General features: G+C 44.5%; 1 protein-coding gene across 1 annotated transcript in view; it reads right to left on the bottom strand.

The window, feature by feature from the left end:
- Positions 1–20,408, bottom strand: part of cstpp1 (centriolar satellite-associated tubulin polyglutamylase complex regulator 1) — a 311,978-nt gene extending 291,570 nt beyond the window's left edge. Inside the window, exon 1 of the mRNA XM_078549561.1 lies at positions 20,222–20,408. Within this exon, the coding sequence (XP_078405687.1) occupies positions 20,222–20,264 (43 nt within the window). The 5' untranslated portion in view covers positions 20,265–20,408. The remainder of the gene's footprint in view (positions 1–20,221) is intronic.
- Between the last annotated feature and the right edge of the window lie 2,427 nt (positions 20,409–22,835).

Below are 22,835 nucleotides of genomic sequence, written 5' to 3'. Positions count from 1 at the left end.
GTCCTGTACACAACCCGGCCAATTACCGCCCCATCAGTTTACTCTCGATCGTCAGTAAAATCAACAGTGCTATCAAGTGGCACTTGCTTCACAATAACCTGCTCACTGATGCTCAGTTTGGGTTCCGGCAGGGCCACTCAGCTCCTGACCTCATTATAGCCTTAGTTCAAACATGGACAAAAGAGCTGGACTTGAGGTGAGGTGAGAGTGACTGGCCTTGACATCAAGGCAGCATTTGACTGAGTGTGGCATCAAGGAGCCCGAGAAAAGCTGGAGTCAATAGGAATCAGAGAGAAAGCTCTTCGCTGGTTGGAATCATACCTAGCACAAAGGAAGATGGTTATGGTTGTTGGAGGTCACTCGTCTCAGTTCCAGTTCATCGCTGCAGGAGTTCCTCAGGGTAGTGTCCTCAGTCCAGCCATCTTCAGCTGCTTCATCAATGACCTTCCTTCCATCATAAGGTCAGAAGTGGGGATGTTTGTTGATGATTGCACAATTTCAGCACCAATTGCGACTCCTCAGATACTGAAGCAGGCCATGTCCAAATGCAGCAAGACCTGGACAATATCCAGGCTTGGGCTGACAGATGGCAAGTAACATTCGTACCACACAAGTGCCAGGCATTGACTATCTCCAACAAGAGAGAATCTAACTATGGTCCTTTGACATTCAATGGCATTACCAGTGCTGAAACCCCACTATCAAGTTCCTGGGGATTACCATTGACCAGAAACTGGACTAGCCATATAAATACTGTGGCTACAAGAGCAGGTCAGAGGCTAGGAATCCTGTGGCAAGTAACTCATCTCCTAACTCCTCAAAGCCTGTCCACCAGCTACATGGCACAGGTCAGGAGTGTGATGGAATACTCCCCACTTGCCTGGATGAGTGCAGCTCCCACAACCCTCAAGAGGCTTGTCACCATCCAGGGCAAAGCAGCCCGCTTGATTGACTCCCCATTCACAAACATTCACCCCTCCACCACCGACAAACAGTAACAGCAGTGTGTACCATCTACACGATGCACTGCAGGAATCACCAAGGCTCCTTGGACAGCGCCTTCCAAACCCAGGACCGTTACCATCTAGAAAGACAAGGATAGCAGGATCACGGGAACACCACTGCCTGGAAGTTCACCAAGCCACACTCCATCCTGACTTGGAAATATACCTTCGTTCCTTCACTGTTGCTGGGTTAAAATCCTGGAACTTCCTCCCTAACAGCACTGTGGGTGTACCTATACCACATGGACTGCAGCGGTTCAAGAAGGCAGCTCACCACCACCTTCTCAGGGGCAACTAGAGATGGGCAATAAATGCTGGCCCAGCCAGCGAAGCCCACATCCCATGAATGAATAAAAAAAAGGGAGCATCAATGAAAGTTAATACCGGGGCACAAATATTGATAATCCCTGCTCTGCACGAAAGTCACTGATAATACAGCACCTAGTGAAGAGATGGACTGAACCTATGGCTGCTGAGTGCAGCATACATTTCAGAGATGGAGCATTTCTGCAGTGAAATGCTGGAAGAGTTTGCCACATCCAAGGACAGATGTATATGACGGAATTTGCTATTTAAAAACAGGAGCATTCATTAATTTGATATTAATTTTGTCAAAACTGCATGACCATTCTTAAGTTTATTAAGTGCAGAAACAGTTGTTGAAAATTGATTGTATGCATCAGGAATAGGAGGTCATCCAGGTTGCAGCTGCAGTGCAGGATTTAATTGATCACCTTCTCTGGTAATATGGCAGAAGTCTGGTGAGAAAGCGTACAAAAATCATCTTCAACTGATAACTTACTTTATATAATAGTCTGGACACAGATTCAGTAACATTCAGAGAGAATGCAAAAGAGAACTGGGTCAAGCTTAAAAGCGATTACAAGGGCTCTTGATGAATGCCCTTGTCTCATGCTCCTCTGATCACAGCCTTGAACCCGAGGGACTGCCAGTATTATTTTACATATCCAATTTCAACCTGGGATCTCAGGGATGTTACCACATGACTTTTTCTTGATTTAAAATTGGTTCTTAAGAGGTTTGCTCTCTTCCCTCACTGTGCTACCTTGGCGATGTGTTTCAGGTTGAGAATTTTAATGGACTGGGTGGCTGTGGACTATTCCATCATTACCATGAACCACCATTCCTTGGCTAACCAGAAGAAGAGTGGTTCTTTGTGGTTTTATTTTCCCCTAAGCCATTTCAAGATAGAGAAGCACAGCACAGGCTCAAGAAGCCTGACGAGATACATACAATAAAAAGGAAAGCAGGTTCATATGCCAGTCATAACTGGGACTAAAAGGCAAGAAATTGGAATTGTTACCGCATTTCCGAGTGCCCCATGAGCTCCAAAATGACATTGGTGGTATGCCTGCAAACTCGTAGGGTGAATTGCACTGGGTGCCACACTGACATTAATTTGCAAACAGTGAACGGCTGCTGAAAGTATGCAGAAGAGGAAGACCATGACATCAATCAGCGTGCAACACAGAGTTGATGCCGGTGTTACCATTTAGAGTTCAATACTCCACTAACGTTCTTTCAAAATTGCACAGCAGAACATGCATTCGGCAGCAGATAGGATCCCAGCAATCCCCACATCACACCTCCGCCAATACAAATTAACAGGATTATCAACTACTTACAGGTTCATTGCTGGTTGATTTCTTCCAGCAGTTATGCTTTTTATACTTATTTCAACTTGCAAAAGTCTACACAGGGTGGTGTGGCAGGCGCTGAAGGACATTTTGTTGACTTCAAGGCTTCTGCACAAACCAGCTGCTCCCTTGTAATACAGCAAGACTTGGAGAATGAATGGGGGCCATGCAGAGCAGGACAAGCTGCTGGAAGAGGGAGGAAGGCTCTCAAGCAGGAGGCCACATCTGCCCAGGCCCAGTGTGTCCAGGGAGCAGTGCTCCTAGCTGAGGTTCAGAAAGGGGAAACTGTGAAGTCCGCACTTTGCTCAGGATACCTTCACTGAAATCCACCACCTGCTGCAGCCACAACTGCAACCTCAGAGCAGGGCAAGGACCACATTGCCAGTGGCTGTGAAGCTGACCATGCTGATGAACTACCTCCTTCCAGGCTGGAGGTAGGAGATATTTTCAACATCTTGCAGTTTTTCTTTTATTCATTCACGGGATGTGGGCTTCGCTGGCTGGGTCAGCATTTATTGCCCATCCTTAGTTGCACTTGAGAAGGTGGTGCTGAGCTGACTTCTTGAACCGCTGCAGTCCGTATGGTGTAGGCACACCCACAGTGCTGTTAGGAAGGGAGTTCCTGGATTTTGACCCAGTGACAGTGAAGGAACGGCGATATATTTCCAAGCCAGGATGGTGAGTGACTTCGAGGGGAACTTCCAGGTGCTGGTGTTCCCATCTATCTGCTGCCCTTGTCCTTCTGGATGGCAGTGTTTGTAGGTTTGGAAGGTGCTGTTGAAGGAGCCTTGGTGAGTTTGCCATCAATTGTTATATAAGGAAGGTCACTGAGGCTGTCAGTTCAAAGAGAGGTAATTACATTTCATCCGCTCTTGCCAGAGAAAAGGCAGCATGCACGTGGCTTTAATAGGATCATAGGCTTCCCCATGGTGCGGGTTGCCATTGACTGCCAGTACATCACTCTGCAACGCTACAGCTCTGCCCAATACTGGAAATGAAAGGGAATCCACACCCACAGTGTCCAGCTGGTATGTGCTCATAGGCGGCAAATCATTCAGGTCAACGCAAAGTCTCCTGGCAGCCTTCATTCTGTGGCAATGAGCTGTGCCAGCTGCATTTGAGCCACCATCGCCACAAAGGGTGGCTACTGGGAGACAAGGGCTATCCACAAACAACACGGCTGATGACGCCAGCGCACAGCCCACGCACACGTGTAGGGCATACATACAATGAAAGCCATACAGTCGCACAAAACATGTGAGTGCAGACAGCTGGTGCAATGAAACAATGTTTCTGCTGCCTAGAAGTGTAATGCAGTAGTGAGCAAGACAGGTGTCAAGATTCATGATGGTCTGCTACATGGTACACAACTTCATCATTACGAGGGGGCAGTACTTGTCACCAACGGTTCAGTGAGCAGCTGAGGAGCAGAACCATGAGGAAGAGGAGTAAGAGGATGGGGGAGAAGCAGTCTAGATGACCCCTTTGTACCCAGGCTGGCCATGAAGAACTGCTCCAAGTGACAAAGTAACCATAATCCCAGTTCACTATTCACCAACAGCCCTACACCTTATCTTCTCTCTCTATCACTGACGTGGCATCCACTTGACTATAGTGCAACAATAAAAGCCACCACAACATTACCCCAGTGGTGCTGCATGGCTAGTGGAAGGTTACTGGCTTTCAGTTCTGGGAGTCTGCAGATTGCCTTGCAAGACCCCCTGGAGCAGCTCCAGGCCTTGTGCTGTGGACTGCACCATTGCAACATGGGTGGGCAACAGTCTAGACTGGCTGGCTGATGGGCAAGAGCAAGGGTACTGGCAGAGCGGAAAAGGTGAGAACACAATCACTGTCTTCCTAAGAGAGGACAGTAGGATGGTGTTACCTGGAACCACAGCCATTCTCCAGCACTCCATGAAACTGCTATGACAGCTTGCATGTCCCTTTGCTCCCTTTGCATCTAAAGGCCTGATGACAGCAGCCTGAGTTTATATAGCAGCATGCTGACCTTGCAGAATATCAGCCTGAGCTTCCACTGTGGGTGCTGTATGTGCTGCAATGGACGTTGGGACACTGGCCATCGTGGCTGGGTCCACAAGTGTGTGAATGGAGCTGGCCAGCACTTACATAATGTGGATGTAATTGTACTGGACTCGTAATCTAAAGGCCCTACTAATAAGCCGGAGACAGGAGTTCAAATCTTACTATTGCAGCTGGGAGAATTTCACAAAATCATAGAATGGTTACAGCACAGAAAGAGACCATTCCGCCCGTTGTGTCTGTGCCAGCTCTCTGAAGGAGCAATTCACTTACTGCCACTCCACAGCCTTCTCCTTGAAATACAACAGATCCTTTTAGATAATCCAATTCCCTCTCGAATGCCTCGATTGAATCTACCTCCACCACACTCTCAGGAAGTGCATTCCAGATTCTAAACACTCGCTGTGTGAAGAAGATTTTCCTCATGTCGCCATTGCTTCTTTTGCCAATTACCTTAAATCTGTGCCCCCCCCCCGGTCCTCAATCCTTCCACCAATGGGAACAGTTTCTCTTTATCTACTCTGTCCAAAACATCTCAGGATTTTGAATACCTCTATCAAATCTCATCTCAACCTTCTCTTCACCAAGGAAAACAATCCCAACTACTCCAATCTATATACATAACTGAAGTAATTAAATTCAATTAATTAATAAATCTGGAATAAAATACTAGTCTCATTGACAATGATTATGGAACTGTCAGGTTGTCATAAAAACCCACCTTCTTTGTCAAAGTGGAAAATAAAGCTTTTGTCATGAACTCTTTCTCTGTGAATTATCATGATTATATTTTTGATAAGATATTTGCATGTCTAAATAACCTTGTGTGTTCAATCTGTTTGCACATACTGCAGCATACCAGTTTTTAATCCACTACATAACAAGCAATTTCATCAGCTAATTTGCCCCACATTTTTATTTTGTGTTTCACTTATATCCTGGCTTTAAGTCTTCCTTTCTTGATGCACCAGTTCCCAACTGAGGACAGTCATGCACTCAGCTCTCTGGCTTCTGACAATTCTCCTGCCCCAGCACGCTTAGTAAGTATGGCATTTAAATGCACCCTTCAATTGCTGCTCGTTCCAAATGGAGAAGCATGCATTTCCTGCTTTGTATCTTTCAATTAATAAATCTGGAACTATAAAGTTCGTCTTAGTAATGGTGAGCATGAAACCACTGTCAGTTGTTATAAAAGCTCAGCTGGTTCACATCTGCCATCCTTACCCTGTCTGGTTTACATGTGACTGCAGGCCCACAGCAACATAATTGACTCTTAACAGACCTCTGAAATGAGGTAGACTGGGCACTTTTCAGGGCCACACTTGATGGCCTTGGGCCCATTTATGAGTTTGTGCGATATACAGAGTGAAATGATCTGATCAGGGTAGCCAATATCCCATAGGATGTCTTTGATGCGCCCTATTTCAGCATCAAGCCTGCATGGTGAGCAAATGGCATGGGCTCTATTTACAAGGTTGCCAATTAGGCCGATCTTACAGTGTGTGGAACTGTAAGAATCCCAATGCATGTACTGACCAGTGAAGGTAGGCTTGCGGTAAACCATGATAGAGAAACCCCTGGCAGATTTCTCAACTAGTACATTAAGGAAGGGGAGTTCATTTGACTGCTCTATTTCAAAGGTGGATTTGAGCGCAGGATGGAGCCCATTAAGACGTGAGGAAATTATTACACGCAGCAGCGAATTTAAATATAGCAAATGTATCATCCACATATTGGAAATATGCGAGGGGTAGGAGATTTGGTGTCATTCCATCGAAGACACGTTTCTCATGAAACCCAAAAAAGATGTTTGCGAGAGCTGAGCCTAGAGAGGATCCCATGGCAACACCATCTATTTGGGCATACACGGTGTCATTAAAACCGAACTCAAAACCGTGAGTTGCCGAGTTCATAAGCTCAATGAATACTGATTCACGCGATCGTGTCAAGTCTAGATTGGCATGATATAGTGCTGCAGTGCAAATATATATGGCTTCCTTATGGAACATTGGTGAATAGGCTAGCAATGTCAAATGAGCAAATGGACACAGCATTGCTATCAATATGCCAGTTTTTTTTATTCATTCATGGGATGTGGGCATCACTGGCTGGGCCAGCATTTATTACCCATCCCTAATTGCCCTTGAGAAGGTGGTGGTGAGCTGCCTTCTTGAACTGCTGCAGACCATGTGGTGTAGGTACAGCCACAGTGTTGTAAGGGAGGGAGTTGCAGGATTTTGACCCAGCGACAGTGAAGGAACGGCGATAGTTCCAAGTCAGGATGGTGTGTGACTTGGAGGGGAAACTTGCAGGTGATGGTGTTCTCATCTACCTGCTGCTCCTGTCCTTCTTGATGGTAGGGGTCATGGGTTTGGAAGGTGCTAAGGAGCCTTGGTGAACTCCTGCAATGCATCTTGCCAACCAATCAGCACTCTCTTCTCATACATTATAAACATGCTGTTTCCCCTGACATTGGTATGTTCCTGCGAATTGTCCTGATAAGTGCAAGACAAGAAGCTTTGACAAAAAACTCTCTTCTTTTAGGGAATGTATTTCTAACATAAATACCACTCATGCTACATCCTGTAACATTTATATCACATATAAATGTATACTGTGTACTAGATTTTTTCCAAAGATTGAAATGTATATCATAAACTGTATTTCTAAAAATTAATCCCCTTAGCTGCACATTTATAGCACGCAAGGGGCCTCAAAAGATTGAAGATGTGCACTAAATATTTGAAAAGGGAAGAGCAAAATGACACAGCACAATAAACATCGATACTCATACCTGAAGTGCCATTTACCACTGCGATCGTAAACAATGTACAGTCGTGTAATAATTAAGTTAATGCCGTCTTTTTCAAAGGAGATTGCAAAGTGGGTGGATGAGAGAAGTCTGGTTGATATTGTGTACTTAGATGTTGAAAAACTTTCAGTAGAGTCCAGCACGGAAAGTTGCTTCTGTGGGATTGGCAGACAGATATTTGGCTGGATAAAGAACTAGTTGTATTTGTGTACACAGGACATAGTTAATAATAGTAGCAGCTTTGCAACGGCAGCCAATGACTAGTGGAATGCCACAAGGACCAGTGTTAAAGCTGTTGCTAAAGATGTGAATGAAGGTATCCAGGGACAATCTACATGTTTACGGATAACACCAAAAAAAAAGGTGGGATTAGATGAAAAGAGTAGGTTGTAGGCAGATCGATGTGCAATGGGGATGGGTCCATGTCTTTTAATATGGACAAATGCAGTGAGATGACTTTGAGCAGGGTTTTGCACACTTGGCTGTGGAGTGGGAGGAATTAAGGGTTCTCTCTCATGAGTTATTGAAAGTTTACTCGACCAACGTGCAAAAGCAGATAGGGCACATTAATATGGATGGCTTGTTTAAGGTAGGTAAGCAGCAAAGGACTAGGAGACATCAGTACAAGCTACCAAAGCACAGGGTAAGGTCAGATGCTAGTTTTTATTTTCACAGGGAGTTGTCACCCTCTGCAATATATTGCCAGTACAATCTAGTGGGGGAGAAGGTGGTGTAGTGGTAATGTCACTCGAATTGTAACCCAGAGGCCCAGGCTAATGCTCTGTTCAAATCCCATCATGGTAGGTAGTGGAATTCAAATTCAATTAATAAATCTGGGAGTCTCAGTAATGGCGACCATGAAGGTATTAGCAATTGTTGTAAAAACCCACTTGGTTCACTTCCTTTAGGGAAGGAAATCTGCCATCCTTACTCTGTCTGGCCTACATGTGACTCCAGACCCACAGTAATGTGGTTGACTCTTAACTGCTCTCTGAAATGGCCTGGCAAGCCACTCAGTTCAAGGGAAATTAAGGGTGGTCAACAAATGTTGGCCTGGCCAGCGACGCCCACATCCCATGAAAGAATAAAGGGCAAAAAAACAAATCCGTGCAATTTGTTGCTGCCAGGGTTCAAAAGGGATCTGGCCAAATTAAAACTGGTGTAACTATAGAAGGTATGTAGGTTTACAAAGATATACTGGATCTTGTTCAACTCCATTTGTGGAGTGGGGGTTAGGGGCATGAAGGAATTTCCTAGCATTTCCTTTTTCTTATGTTCTTAATCCATAAAGTCCTAGAAGCACTCAGATCAATGCCAATTAAATTAAGGAGGATCATTTCAAAATTTATGTGGTGTAAACTTAGCTGAACTTGAATATTGTTCTTGGTTAAATAACCCAAACTGTGAAGATGACTAAATCTACTGGCTGACCTAAATGAAAAGGGTCAATTAAAAAAATGACTATAAACGGCCAATATAGCATTGCATAATAAATAAAGTACATCCTGATCATGCATCAGCTCAGTATACAATTTCTGTTTTTCTTTGGATTTACCTTCTCTAACCACGGTCTCATAGTTGTGCAACATACTTCAATTCTAATGGTGGCCGATCCAAGTGACAAACATGCAATGGGACCAGATGACAATTATTATTCAAGATCAATTGGCCGTGAAGCTAGTGCAAGTTACCACTTGATTAGTGGCCACCTTTCAAAATTATTTCTAAAGCTGTCAGGCACTTGGGATTATTATGGCAAAGTTATTTAAGGTCAAAGCTTACCACCACAACATCACGGTTTCACTTAGAAAGTTAAGACTTGGGTCTGACACAAATGTGTGCCAAACATGCCTTCAGCAGGTTAGTGCACATAAATACTGCAACTTACACTCTTAAGTTAAACTACTTTATACGCGGAGCTTCTAACAGCTCCTGGAAAACAGGTTTTCAATTTGTTCAAAATTTCATTTGATTTAAATCCAAAATTAAACGATTCATCACGTGTAGATGAATTGTGAAACTTTTTAGCAGATGTGGCACTCAAGCTATACAACAAAATCCAGCATGACTGCCTCTGGCAACTACCAGCTTATTTAAAAGATTATTGTAATCAGACACTTTTTTTCTGAGTCTTGACATCCCTTGAAGAGGGAAAATAACTGATCTATGACCTGTAATTCATGATATTCATTAAGAAAATATGCACAAGCAGATGGCAAGTGAATACCCGCTCACTGCATGATCTTTCCATCTCGATCTTCAGTGAGGATGCTTAAGACATAACAAACACCCACCAGCAAGACCGAATGCAAACTAAATTGCTGGCAAAAACTGGAACGGAGAACCCATTTAATTTTTACAAAGCCAAGTATAGTCAACTGGATTACCTCCTCAGTATAGGCAGAAGAGTGAGTAACCAAAAAACAGATCTTATTACAGGCAGCACTGAAAATGTTTTACAAAGGTATTTGTGGCTTGATCAGTAGGAATCAATAGTTGTACAAACGTTAACCAGGGAATATAAACAATATAAACATTTTTTTTAAAACTCATTTGGTATCGAAGAGAAGGAAGCTGGCATGAAAGGAGCTGGAAAGTAATGGGGCGGTTGCACAGTGAGGAACTGTGAACTCATTGTAGACATCCTTTACTACCTTTAAAGTGGGTAGTAAAGGATGAAGAGGTGTTGTGATCATCTGTAGTCCAGCGATTTAGATCAAAACTGCCAAATTAATAGGGCTAAGTCGTTAGCCCATTTACTGCATCAAAATATAAAGCAATTCAAGGAGAGACGTAGAAAACAAAGCTGTTTCAAGAAGGAATGTTCCTTCTAGAAACACTTCCGATTTAATCTGAGTAGTTCTCTTATTTCTGGTACAGTGTGGTGTCACGGCCTTGTCTTTACACATCTTTCATTTCTGGTTCTTTTGCACTAGCCGCACAGTATCACCAAGACATCTTCCGCTGTCAGCAACATTTCAGTGCCTCTGTCCTTCATCTCAACAATCTCCCCACCTCAAACAGAGCAATGAAATGTACCACCCTACGCTTCTGTACAAGAAGCTGACTGAACGAGATGAAGTGTGTTTGGCACTGAGATAGAATGGGCTTAAATATGGAAAAGCAGGCTGCTAAGTGAGAATTAGTTCTAATTAATTAAGTGTACTTAGACGTTGAATTTATTAATTGTAGAATCAGGAGCTAGGCGACTGATAGTGCAGCAGATGACCTGAAACGTTAACTCTGTTTTTCTCTCTCCACAGATAGGGCCTGACCTGCTGAGTATTTCCAGTCCTTTCTGTTCTTATTTCCGATCTCCAGGATCTGCAGTATTTTGCTTATGGACACACTGCTGCAACTTGACTGTCCAACCTGGACTTAAACTTGTAAAGCTGCAAGATGCCACACGCAAGAAGAAATAGGTGGTTTGCATAGGCAGGGGAAGAGGCCTGATCATCCTTTAGGCAGAGTTTGGAGAGTTAAGTTCTACACAAAAAAAAGTAGTGGTAATCTCAGGATTACTCCCAGGACCATGTAGTGGGCACCTTAGGGTGAAGCCAATCAATGATTAGAAAGAAGGAGCAGAAAAGAAGATTTCAGGTTACTAAAATATTAGGACAAGTTCTGGGGTAGATTAGAACTGTAGAGATGGGAGATAATTCACCTGAATCAAATCAGCACCAATGCCCTTGCAAAGAGGGCAGATATGAAGAGGGATGAATAACTGAGGTGGATAACGTAAAGAAGCTAAATGATAAGGTATCAAACAAGGGCTGGCAGATGGCATTTCAAATACTATCATCACAGCAGGTACATAGAAGGAGATTTGGAGCACACAGACAAATAACGGCTAAATAAACAAATACATTAGTTCCGGAAGTGAATGTGTACGACATCTCAGGCATGTATGAATATTCAGAGCCTTTACCAAAGTGAGACTCTCAGATATCATAGGCATCAGAGAAACCTGGTTCAGTAATCACATAGGTTAGGTGAATATGCAGATTACTTTGTGAAGTTTGGAAAGAAAAACTGGGAAAAGAGAGAACTTGGTTACAACCGAGATGGTGTTGGTCCGTGCTCGAATAAGGTGGGACTGCAATGAATGAGAACAAGCAACATGATCAGAAGAAAACTGACAATGGGCAAATGCTACCAGCAGCTGTGTTAGAAGATGGGATTTGACCAAGAACACTGTAGTGAAATAAAAGGAGGATGTGGAGGAACAGTTTAAACTGCTGTGAGTGATAAATTAGCAGTGATAAATTAAAGTGTAGAAATGAAAACATGATTATGGAAACAAAACTGGATTCTAACATGAATGATTGAATAACCACATGAAAGGGCCCATTCTGATCTGACACTAAGTAAAAGGCAGGAAACGATGGAGCACAGATATCTCGAGATTAGTGCTGGAATTGGGAGAACTGCCCCACAAGTTAGACAAGCAACTGCCCAACACAGTTCCACTTACAGAATCATATTTATTAGCCAGCATTCCCAGACTCTTCCATCAACATCCATAGTGTTTCCTAAACCATCAGCAATATAGAGTGATGAGATGGGGCTATAGTGGGATACATTTGGCTGGGAGTCCCCAATATTTACCCTCATTGCTTCATGTCCAACAAGGTCAAGAAAACCTCTTTTTTGATCACCTACTACCTCCTCGCGATTGACAAAGCTATAAGCTCATGATCTCACACATTCCTGACTTCTCAATCAACCATCAAGCTGGAGGACTAACCTTGATTCAATAGGGAGTGTTGAAGGACACGCTAGGCGCAGCGTACCTTAAAACGAGGTATCGACCAAACAAAGCTACAACCCAATGCTACCTACATACAAAACACCAAAAACTGCTGGCTACGAATACAGCTAAACAGATTCACAACCAACGAATCACAGCAAAACTATCTAGCCCTACTACAACTAGTCAAGAATGGAGATAGACAATCAGGCAACTAGTGAGAGGAGCAGTGTGTTAATATTATCTTCCCAATGATAAGAGAACCCAGCACACAGTTGAAAGATACAAGGCTGAAGTGAATGCAAGTGCTTTCAACACAAAAGTGCCGAATAGGCAATCCCACTTAGCCTCCTCCCAAGGTTCCCGCTATCATAGACGCCAGTGTCTGGGCAAATTGGTTCAGTCCATAAGAGACGAGAACATAGGTGACGATAATGTTAGAAATGCAGGTCCCTTTAAGAGTAAACCAGGACTAGCTGCAGAGTAAGTTAAGAGCAGATGATGTTCTTTGAAGCCCGTACTTAAGAGCTGGGTTTTTCCCCAGTAGTGGAGGTTTTGCTTCTGGACAGGGAGAGGATCCAGAAGGGAACGGTGAAAATTGGTATTTGTACTGAACCATAGTTTACAAATAAAACAATTGTGATTCACAGAATGTCTTCTGCTGCCTGATTCAGTAAATGGATATCCACCTATTAAACAGGGGATACAATTTAAGACGGAGTTGAGGAGAATTTTTTTTTGCTCAAAGGGTCGTTAGTCTGGAGAATTCTGTTCCCCAGAGAGCAGTGGGGGCCAGGTCATTGAATTTATTCAAGGCAGAGTTAGACAGATTTTTGACAGACAAGGGAGTCAATGGTTATGGGGGGAAGACGCAAACTGGAGTTGAGACCACAACCAGACCAGCCAAGATCTCATTGAATGGCGGAGCAGGCTCAAAGGGCTGAATAGCTCACTCCTGCTCCTATGTTCCTATGAGATTAAGAAGATGGCAGTGCACAAAACACAATGATGTCAATGGGTCCTGACAATTTCCTGAAGACCAGATGCTGCCCTGAGCCATGGATTTTTGCGGACATCAGGGGAAGAGGATCAAAGCAATAAATACTGCTGGAAATCTGTGAAAGGAAAACAGAAAATGCTGGAAATATTCAGCAGGTTTGGGAAGTATCTGTGGAGAAAGAGAGGGAGAGAGAGTAAATGTTTCAGGCCAGTGACCTTTCCTGAGGACCATTCTAAGAGTGAGAGAGCTGCAGTCTAGATGCTCACTCAGTCTAGGTACTCACTCAGACTAGATACTGACCCAGTCCAGATACTCACCCAGTCCAGATAACTCACTCAGTCTAGATGCTCACTCACCCAGATACTCAGTCTAGATACTGACTCAGTCTAGATACTTACTCGCCCAGATACTGACTCAGTCTAGATACACACCGATACTCACTCAATCTAGATGCTCACTCACCCAGATACTCACTCAATCCAGATACTCACTCAGTCTAGATCCTCACTCACCCAGATACTCACACCCAGATACTCACTCAGTCTAGACGCTCACTCACCCAGATAACTCACTCAGTTCAGATACTCACTCAGCCTAGATGCTCACTCACGCAGATACTCACAGTCTAGATACTGACTCAGTCTAGATACTTACTCACCTAATCCAGATACTCACTCAGTCTAGATACTCACTCAGTCTTGATACTCAGTCTTGATACTCATTCATCCAGATGACTCACTCACCCAGATAACTCACTCATCCTAGATGTTCACTCACCCAGATACTCACTCAGTCTAGATACTCATTCACCCAGAATCTCACTCAGTCTAGATGCTCACTCACCCAGATACTCACTCAGTCTAGATGCTCACTCACCCAGATACCCACACCCAGATACTCACTCAGTCTAGATGCTCACTCACCCAGATACTCACTCAGTCTAGATGCTCACTCACCCAGATACTCAGTCTAGATGCTCACTCACCCAGATACTCAGTCTAGATGCTCACTCACCCAGATACTCACTCAGTCTAGATGCTCACTCACCCAGATGCTCAATCAACCAGATAACTCACTCATCTAGATAACTCACTTAGTCTAGATTCTCACTCACCCAGATACTCACTCACCCAGATAAATCACTCACCCAGATAAATCACCCATCCAGATACTCACTCACCCAGATACTCACTCACCCAGATAAATCACTCACCCAGATAAATCACTCACCCAGATAAATCACTCACCCAGATAAATCACTCAGTCCAGATACTCATCCAGATACTCACTCATGCAGATAACTCACTCATTCAGAAAACTCACTCAATCAGAAAACTCACTCATTCAGAAAACTCACTCATTCAGAAAACTCACTCATTCAGAAAACTCACTCATTCAGAAAACTCACTCATTCAGAAAACTCACTCATTCAGAAAACTCACTCATTCAGAAAACTCACTCATTCAGAAAACTCACTCAGTTCAGATACTCACTCAGTCTAGATGCTCACTCACCCAGATACTCACAGTCTAGATACTTACTCACCTAATCCAAATTCTCACTCAGTCTAGATACTCACTCACCCAGATACTCACTCAGTCTAGATGCTCACTCAGTCTAGATGCTCACTCACCCAGAAACACACTCAGTCTAGATGCTCACTCACCCAGATACTCACTCAGTCTAGATACTCACTCAGTCTAGATGCTCACTCAGTCTAGACGCTCACTCAGTCTAGACGCTCACTCACCCAGATGCTCATTCAGTCTAGATGCTCACTCACCCAGATACTCACTCAGTCTAAATGTTCACTCACCCAGTTACTCACTCAGTCTAGATGCTCACCCAGTCTAGATGCTCACCCAGTCAAGATGCTCACCCAGTCTAGATGCTCACCCAGTCTAGATGCTCACTCACCCAGATACTCACAGTCTAGATACTCATTCACCCAGATACTCACTCAGCCTAGGTGTTCACTCACCCAGATACTCACTCAGTCTATTTGCTCGCTCAGTCTAGATGCTCACTCACCCAGATACTCACAGTCTAGATACTTACTCACCTAATCCAAATTCTCACTCAGTCTAGATACTCACTCACCCAGATACTCACTCAGTCTAGATGCTCACTCAGTCTAGATGCTCACTCACCCAGAAACACACTCAGTCTAGATGCTCACTCACCCAGATACTCACTCAGTCTAGATACTCACTCAGTCTAGATGCTCACTCAGTCTAGACGCTCACTCAGTCTAGACGCTCACTCACCCAGATGCTCATTCAGTCTAGATGCTCACTCACCCAGATACTCACTCAGTCTAAATGTTCACTCACCCAGTTACTCACTCAGTCTAGATGCTCACCCAGTCTAGATGCTCACCCAGTCAAGATGCTCACCCAGTCTAGATGCTCACCCAGTCTAGATGCTCACTCACCCAGATACTCACAGTCTAGATACTCATTCACCCAGATACTCACTCAGCCTAGGTGTTCACTCACCCAGATACTCACTCAGTCTATTTGCTCGCTCAGTCTAGATGCTCGCTCAGTCTAGAGGCTCATATTCTAGATACTGACTCAGTCTAGATACTTACTCACCTAATCCAGATACTCACTCAGTCTGGATACTCACTCACCCAGTTACTCACTCAGTCTAGATACTCACTCAGTCTAGATACTCACTCAGTCTAGATACTCACTCAGTCTAGATACTCACTCAGTCTAGATACTCACTCAGTCTAGATACTCACTCAGTCTAGATACTCACTCAGTCTAGATACTCACTCACCCAGATAACTCAGTTCAGATACTCATTCAGTCTATATGCTCACTCACCCAGATACTCACTCCATCTAGATGCTCACTCAGTCTAGATGCTCACTCACCCAGATACTCACTCAGTCTAGATGCTCACTCACCCAGATACTCACTCTGTCTAGATGCTCACTCACCAAGATGCTCACTCCATCTAGATGCTCACTCACCCAGATACTAGCTCAGTCTAGATACTCGCTCAGTCTAGATAATCACTCACCCAGATACTCACTCAGTCCAGATGCTCACTCACCCAGATACTTACTCATTCTAGATATTCACTCAGTCTAGATACTCACTCAGTCTAGATGCTCACTCAGTCTAGACGCTCACTCAGTCTAGACGCTCACTCACCCAGATACTCACAGTCTAGATACTCACTCACCCAGATACTCACTCAGCCTAGATGTTCACTCACCCAGATACTCACTCAGTCTATTTGCTCATTCGGTCTAGATGCTCACTCAGTCTAGACGCTCACTCACCCAGATACTCACATTCTAGATACTCACTCACCCAGATACTCACTCAGCCTAGATGTTCACTCACCCAGATACTCACTCAGTCTATTTGCTCATTCGGTCTAGATGCTCACTCAGTCTAGATGCTCGCTCAGTCTAGATGCTCGCTCAGTCTAGATGCTCGCTCAGTCTAGACGCTCACTCAGTCTAGACGCTCACTCAGTCTAGACGCTCACTCACCCAGATACTCACTCCGTCTAGACACTCACTCATCCAGATACTCACTCAGTCTAGACGCTCACTCACCCAGATACTCACTCAGTCTAGATGCTCACTCACCCAGATACTCACTCAGTCTGGACACTCACTCACCCAGATACTCACTCAGTCTAGATGCTCACTCACCCAGATACTCACTCAGTCTAGATGCTCACTCAGTCTAGATGCTCACTCATCCAGAAACTCACTCAGTCTAGATGTTCACTCACCCAGATACTCACTCAGTCTAGATGCTCACTCAGTCTAGATGCTCACTCACCCAGATACTCACTCAGTTTAGATGCTCACCCAGTCTAGATGCTCACTCACCCAGATACTCACAGTCTAGATACTCACTCACCCAGATACTCACTCAGCCTAGATGTTCACTCACCCAGATACTCACTCAGTCTATTTGCTCATTCGGTCTAGATGCTCACTCAGTCTAGATGCTCGCTCAGTCTAGATGCTCGCTCAGTCTAGATGCTCGCTCAGTCTAGATGCTCGCTCAGTCTAGATGCTCGCTCAGTCTAGATGCTCGCTCAGTCTAGATGCTCGCTCAGTCTAGATGCTCGCTCAGTCTAGATGCTCATATTCTAGATACTGATTCAGTCTAGATACTTACTCACCTAATCCAGATACTCACTCAGTCTGGATACTCACTCAGTCTGGATACTCACTCACCCAGTTGCTCACTCAGTCTAGATGCTCACTCAGTCTACATACTCACTCAGTCTAGATACTCATTCAGTCTAGATACTCACTCACCCAGATACTCACTCCATCTAGATGCTCACTCACCAAGATGCTCACTCCGTCTAGATGCTCACTCACCCAGATACTCACTCACCCAGATACTCAATCACCCAGATACTCACTCAGTCTAGATGCTCACTCACCCAGATACTTACTCAGTCTAGATATTCACTCAGTCTAGATACTCACTCAGTCTAGACACTCACTCAATCTAGACGCTCACTCAATCTAGACGCTCACTCAATCTAGACGCTCACTCAATCTAGACGCTCACTCAATCTAGACGCTCACTCAATCTAGACGCTCACTCAATCTAGACGCTCACTCCGTCTAGACACTCACTCACCCAGATACTCACTCAGTCAAGATGCTCACTCACCCGGATACTCACTCAATCTAGATGCTCACTCACCCAGATACTCACTCAGTTTAGACGCTCACTCACCCAGATACTCACTCAGTTTAGACACTCACTCACCCAGGTACTCACTCAGTCTGCACACTCACTCACCCAGATACTCACTCCGTCTAGATGCTCACTCACCCAGATACTCACTCAGTCTAGATGCTCACTCACCCAGAAACTCACTCAGTCTAGATGCTCACTCACCCAGATACTCACTCACTCTAGACACTCACTCAACCAGATACTCACTCACCCAGATACTCACTCACCCAGTCTAGATACTCACTCACCCAGTCTAGATACTCACTCAGTCTAGATACTCACTCAGTCTAGATACTCACTCAGTCTAGATACTCACTCAGTCTAGATACTCACTCAGTCTAGATACTCACTCAGTCTAGATACTCACTCAGTCTAGATGCTCACTCAGTCTAGATGCTCACTCACCCAGATGCTCACTCACCCAGATGCTCACTCACCCAGATGCTCACTCAGTCTAGATGCTCACTCAGTCTAGATGCTCACTCAGTCTAGATGCTCACTCAGTCTAGATGCTCACTCAGTCTAGATGCTCACTCACCCAGTTACTCACTCAGTCTAGATGCTCACCCAGTCTAGTTGCTCACTCACCCAGATACTCACAATCTAGATACTCACTCACCCAGATACTCACTCAGCCTAGATGTTCACTCACCCAGATACTCACTCAGTCTATTTGCTCGCTCAGTCTAGATGCTCGCTCAGTCTAGATGCTCGCTCAGTCTAGATGCTCGCTCAGTCTAGATGCTCGCTGTCTAGATGCTCATATTCTAGATACTGACTCAGTCTAGATACTTACTCACCTAATCCAGATACTCACTCAGTCTGGATACTCACTCACCCAGTTACTCACTCAGTCTAGATGCTCACTCAGTCTAGATACTCACTCAGTCTAGATACTCACTCAGTCTAGATACTCATTCACCCAGATAACTCAGTTCAGATACCCATTCAGCCTAGATGCTCACTCACCCAGATACTCACTCCGTCTAGATGCTCACTCATCAAGATGCTCACTCCGTCTAGATGCTCACTCACCCAGATACTTACTCAGTCTAGATATTCACTCAGTCTAGATACTCACTCAGTCTAGACGCTCACTCAATCTAGACACTCACTCAATCTAGACGCTCACTCAATCTAGACGCTCACTCAATCTAGACGCTCACTCAATCTAGACACTCACTCCGTCTAGACACTCACTCACCCAGATACTCACAATCTAGATACTCACTCACCCAGATACTCACTCAGCCTAGATGTTCACTCAGTCTATTTGCTCGCTCAGTCTAGATGCTCGCTCAGTCTAGATGCTCGCTCAGTCTAGATGCTCATATTCTAGATACTGACTCAGTCTAGATACTTACTCACCTAATCCAGATACTCACTCAGTCTGGATACTCACTCACCCAGTTACTCACTCAGTCTAGATGCTCACTCAGTCTAGATACTCACTCAGTCTAGATACTCATTCACCCAGATAACTCAGTTCAGATACCCATTCAGCCTAGATGCTCACTCACCCAGATACTCGCTCAGTCTAGATACTCGCTCAGTCTAGATACTCGCTCAGTCTAGATACTCACTCACCCAGATACTCACTCACCCAGATACTCACTCAGTCTAGATGCTCACTCACCCAGATACTTACTCAGTCTAGATACTCACTCAGTCTAGATATTCACTCAGTCTAGACGCTCACTCACCCAGATACTCACTCAGTCTAGACGCTCACTCACCCAGATACTCACTCAGTCTAGACACTCACTCACCCAGTTACTCACTCAGTCTAGACACTCACTCACCCAGATACTCACTCACCCAGATACTCACTCAGTCTAGACGCTCACTCACCCAGATACTCACTCAGTCTAGACACTCACTCACCCAGTTACTCACTCAGTCTAGACGCTCACTCACCCAGATACTCACTCAGTCTAGACGCTCACTCACCCAGATACTCACTCAGTCTAGACACTCACTCACCCAGATACTCTCAGTCTAGACGCTCACTCACCCAGATACTCACTCAGTCTAGACACTCACTCACCCAGATACTCTCAGTCTAGACGCTCACTCACCCAGATACTCACTCACCCAGATATTCACTCACCCAGATACTTACTCAGTCTAGATACTCACTCAGTCTAGACACTCACTCACCCAGACTCTCTCAGTCTAGACACTCACTGGCCCCGGGTACTCGGTCAGTTTATAAACTCACTGAGATAATCCTCCGCTGACATTGAGAAGCGATCCGAGTTCATCCTCCCCGCCCCGAGAATCAGGCCGAGATGAAGGAGCCGCTTGTTTCCTCTGTTACCATAACAGCAGCTGTCCCCGGAAAGGTCCGGCTGCAAACATTCCCCCGCTCAACACAAGAGCTGCTGAGCTTTGGTTCCGAGTGTCCCAGGCACCCCCCCAGCTCCCTGCACCTCCCTCACATTGGGGATGGGGATAGTGGGGGTCTTGTCTGCTCGGGTTGGATCAAACCCAGCTGCACATCTCAAAAAAAACAAAATCCAAACCCCCCCCTCCCCCCCAGCTGTCAACCTTTCCAAATAACAAAGGTTCACTTTGCATTGCATGTCCACACAGCTCAAAGTGCAGCCACACCTCCCTGTACCTGGGGCTCAAAGCAAGAGCAAAAGTCAGAAAGGGAAACAGAGGATGGATGTTCATGTGAGGTTTTTTTTTCACAAGCAGAGAGGGTCAGTGGTGGCAAAGCACAAGGTTTCAAGCGGACAATGCCAGGAGGGTGATCGACCCTCCAGAATTGGCCAGGAGTCTCCAGCAGTTGAAGGTCGACCTTCAGGACACCGCAGGCATGACCCAGACCCAAACCGCATTCCTCTACATTGGAGAGACCAAACGCAGACTGGGTGACCGCTTTGCAGAACACCTTCGGTCTGTCTGCAAGCATGACCCAGACCTCCCTGTCACTTGCCATTTCAACACTCCACCCTGCTCTCATGCCCACATGTCCGTCCTTGGCCTGCTGCATTGTTCCAGTGAAGCTCGACGCAAACTGGAGGAACAGCACCTCATCTTCCGACTAGGCACTTTACAGCCTTCCGGACTGAATATTGTGTTCAACAATTTTAGATCATGAACTCTCTCCTCCATCCCCACCCCCTTTCCGATTTCCCCCCTCCCCCACCTTTTTTTTCCAATAATTTATATAGATTTTTCTTTTCCCATCTACTTCCATTATTTTTAAATGTATTTCCATCCATTGTTTTATCTCTACTTTTTAGCCTATTTCAATCCCTCCTCCTCACCCCACCCCCACTAGGGCTATCTGGACCTTGATCGTCCTGCTTTCTACCCTTAATGTCACCTATTAGCACATTCCTTAGATAATATCACCAACTTCAACACCTCTTTGTTCTTTTGTCTATGACATCTTTTGGTTATCTTCACCTATCACTGGCCCTCTATCCAGCTCTACTTGTCCCACCCACCCACCCCCCACCCCCCCCCCCCCCTCCTTAAACCAGCTTATATTTCACCTCTCTTCTATTTTTACTTAGTTCTGTTGAAGGGTCATTCGGACTCGAAACATTAACTGTGTTCCTCTCCGCAGATGCTGCCAGACCTGCTGAGTTTTTCCAGGTATTTTTGTTTTTGTTTTGAACCTTCAGGGTACTGCTGTGTGCAATCCTGGTGAAAGATCATCAGGACACTTCAAAAGATTGTTCTTTTTAAAATTTTCCTTGACCATTTCTCTTTACCAGATCTAAAAATATTGAAAATGGGAGGGGGAGACGCTTTTGCTGACAGTCAAGCATCATCCAATTGGGTAATGAGTTTTTTTCCCCTTTCCAGTTGGCAGCATATCACAAGGTTGGATGTGTTGGCCGACTAATGATTGGAGATTGGAAGCAAGCCATGTGAAGAAACCTCCAGGAATGCATTTAAACTCAGTTGGCGCTCTAAATGCCAGAAGCGACAGAAGTGCAATGGTTGAGATGACAGCAATATTAAAGGTGAAGCTGTGGGTAAGGAGTAGGCAAGTGTCATAGAAGCCAAGTGTAAGTATGCAAGGGTGTAAAAGTTTACTCAGGTAGTGTGACGAAAGTATAACCACTTTCATAATATTTTTCTGGTTTATGGTAAAGTAGGTTTATGGGTGCAAGTATAGGTGGTTCTGTCTGTGTGATTTAATTACATTTGGAGTTAACTAGATTGCAAGCTTGAAATCATCAAAAGAAGCTAGGTGTAGAAATGTGCTTGAGATGCTAATGACTAAACATGGCTGCTGGCTTAGTATGTGGGGTGTGAAGGGAATTTGCATTTTTTTTAGATAAATGAAAGGATTGTTTGGATTTCAAAAGGATCTTAGTCTGCTTACAACTAACCAGATAAGCAAAGCTAAGGAGTGTGTTTATTTTTCCCAAAGGTTACTGACAATATTGCTAACATGAAAGTTTTTATATTATGAGGAAGATACAATTTCAAAGACGCATGGAACAATAGAATTTACATATTAAAGAGAGAGAAACATATATAAAGGAGAATGAAAGGCTAAGTGAGGAGAGGGCTATGTAAGATCTAACAGGAGTGTGTGAAACAGCCTTCAGCCATTTGTGCATAAGTCTGCTATATAAAGAAACTGAAGTTGGGGAAGCCATTTGGAATTCCACTGTAAAGTGAATACTGTGCTAACTTTCTGACTTTGCTTTAAATCTAAAATCTATTTTGGACTATTGCCTGAAAGGGGGTGTGTCACTGGGAGTTAGGTCAATTAGGAATTTAAGGATTTGTTATTGTAGTAAGTAATTGTAGTCTTCTGTATGTGCTTGAAATCTTTAATTTTGTTTAAAAATATTTTAATT

This window comes from Cetorhinus maximus, chromosome 9 (assembly GCF_964194155.1).
Source record: "Cetorhinus maximus chromosome 9, sCetMax3.hap1.1, whole genome shotgun sequence".
NCBI lineage: Eukaryota > Metazoa > Chordata > Chondrichthyes > Lamniformes > Cetorhinidae > Cetorhinus > Cetorhinus maximus.
The sequence above is the reverse complement of the archived record's forward strand: the minus strand, read 5'-3'. Positions and strand labels throughout refer to the sequence as shown.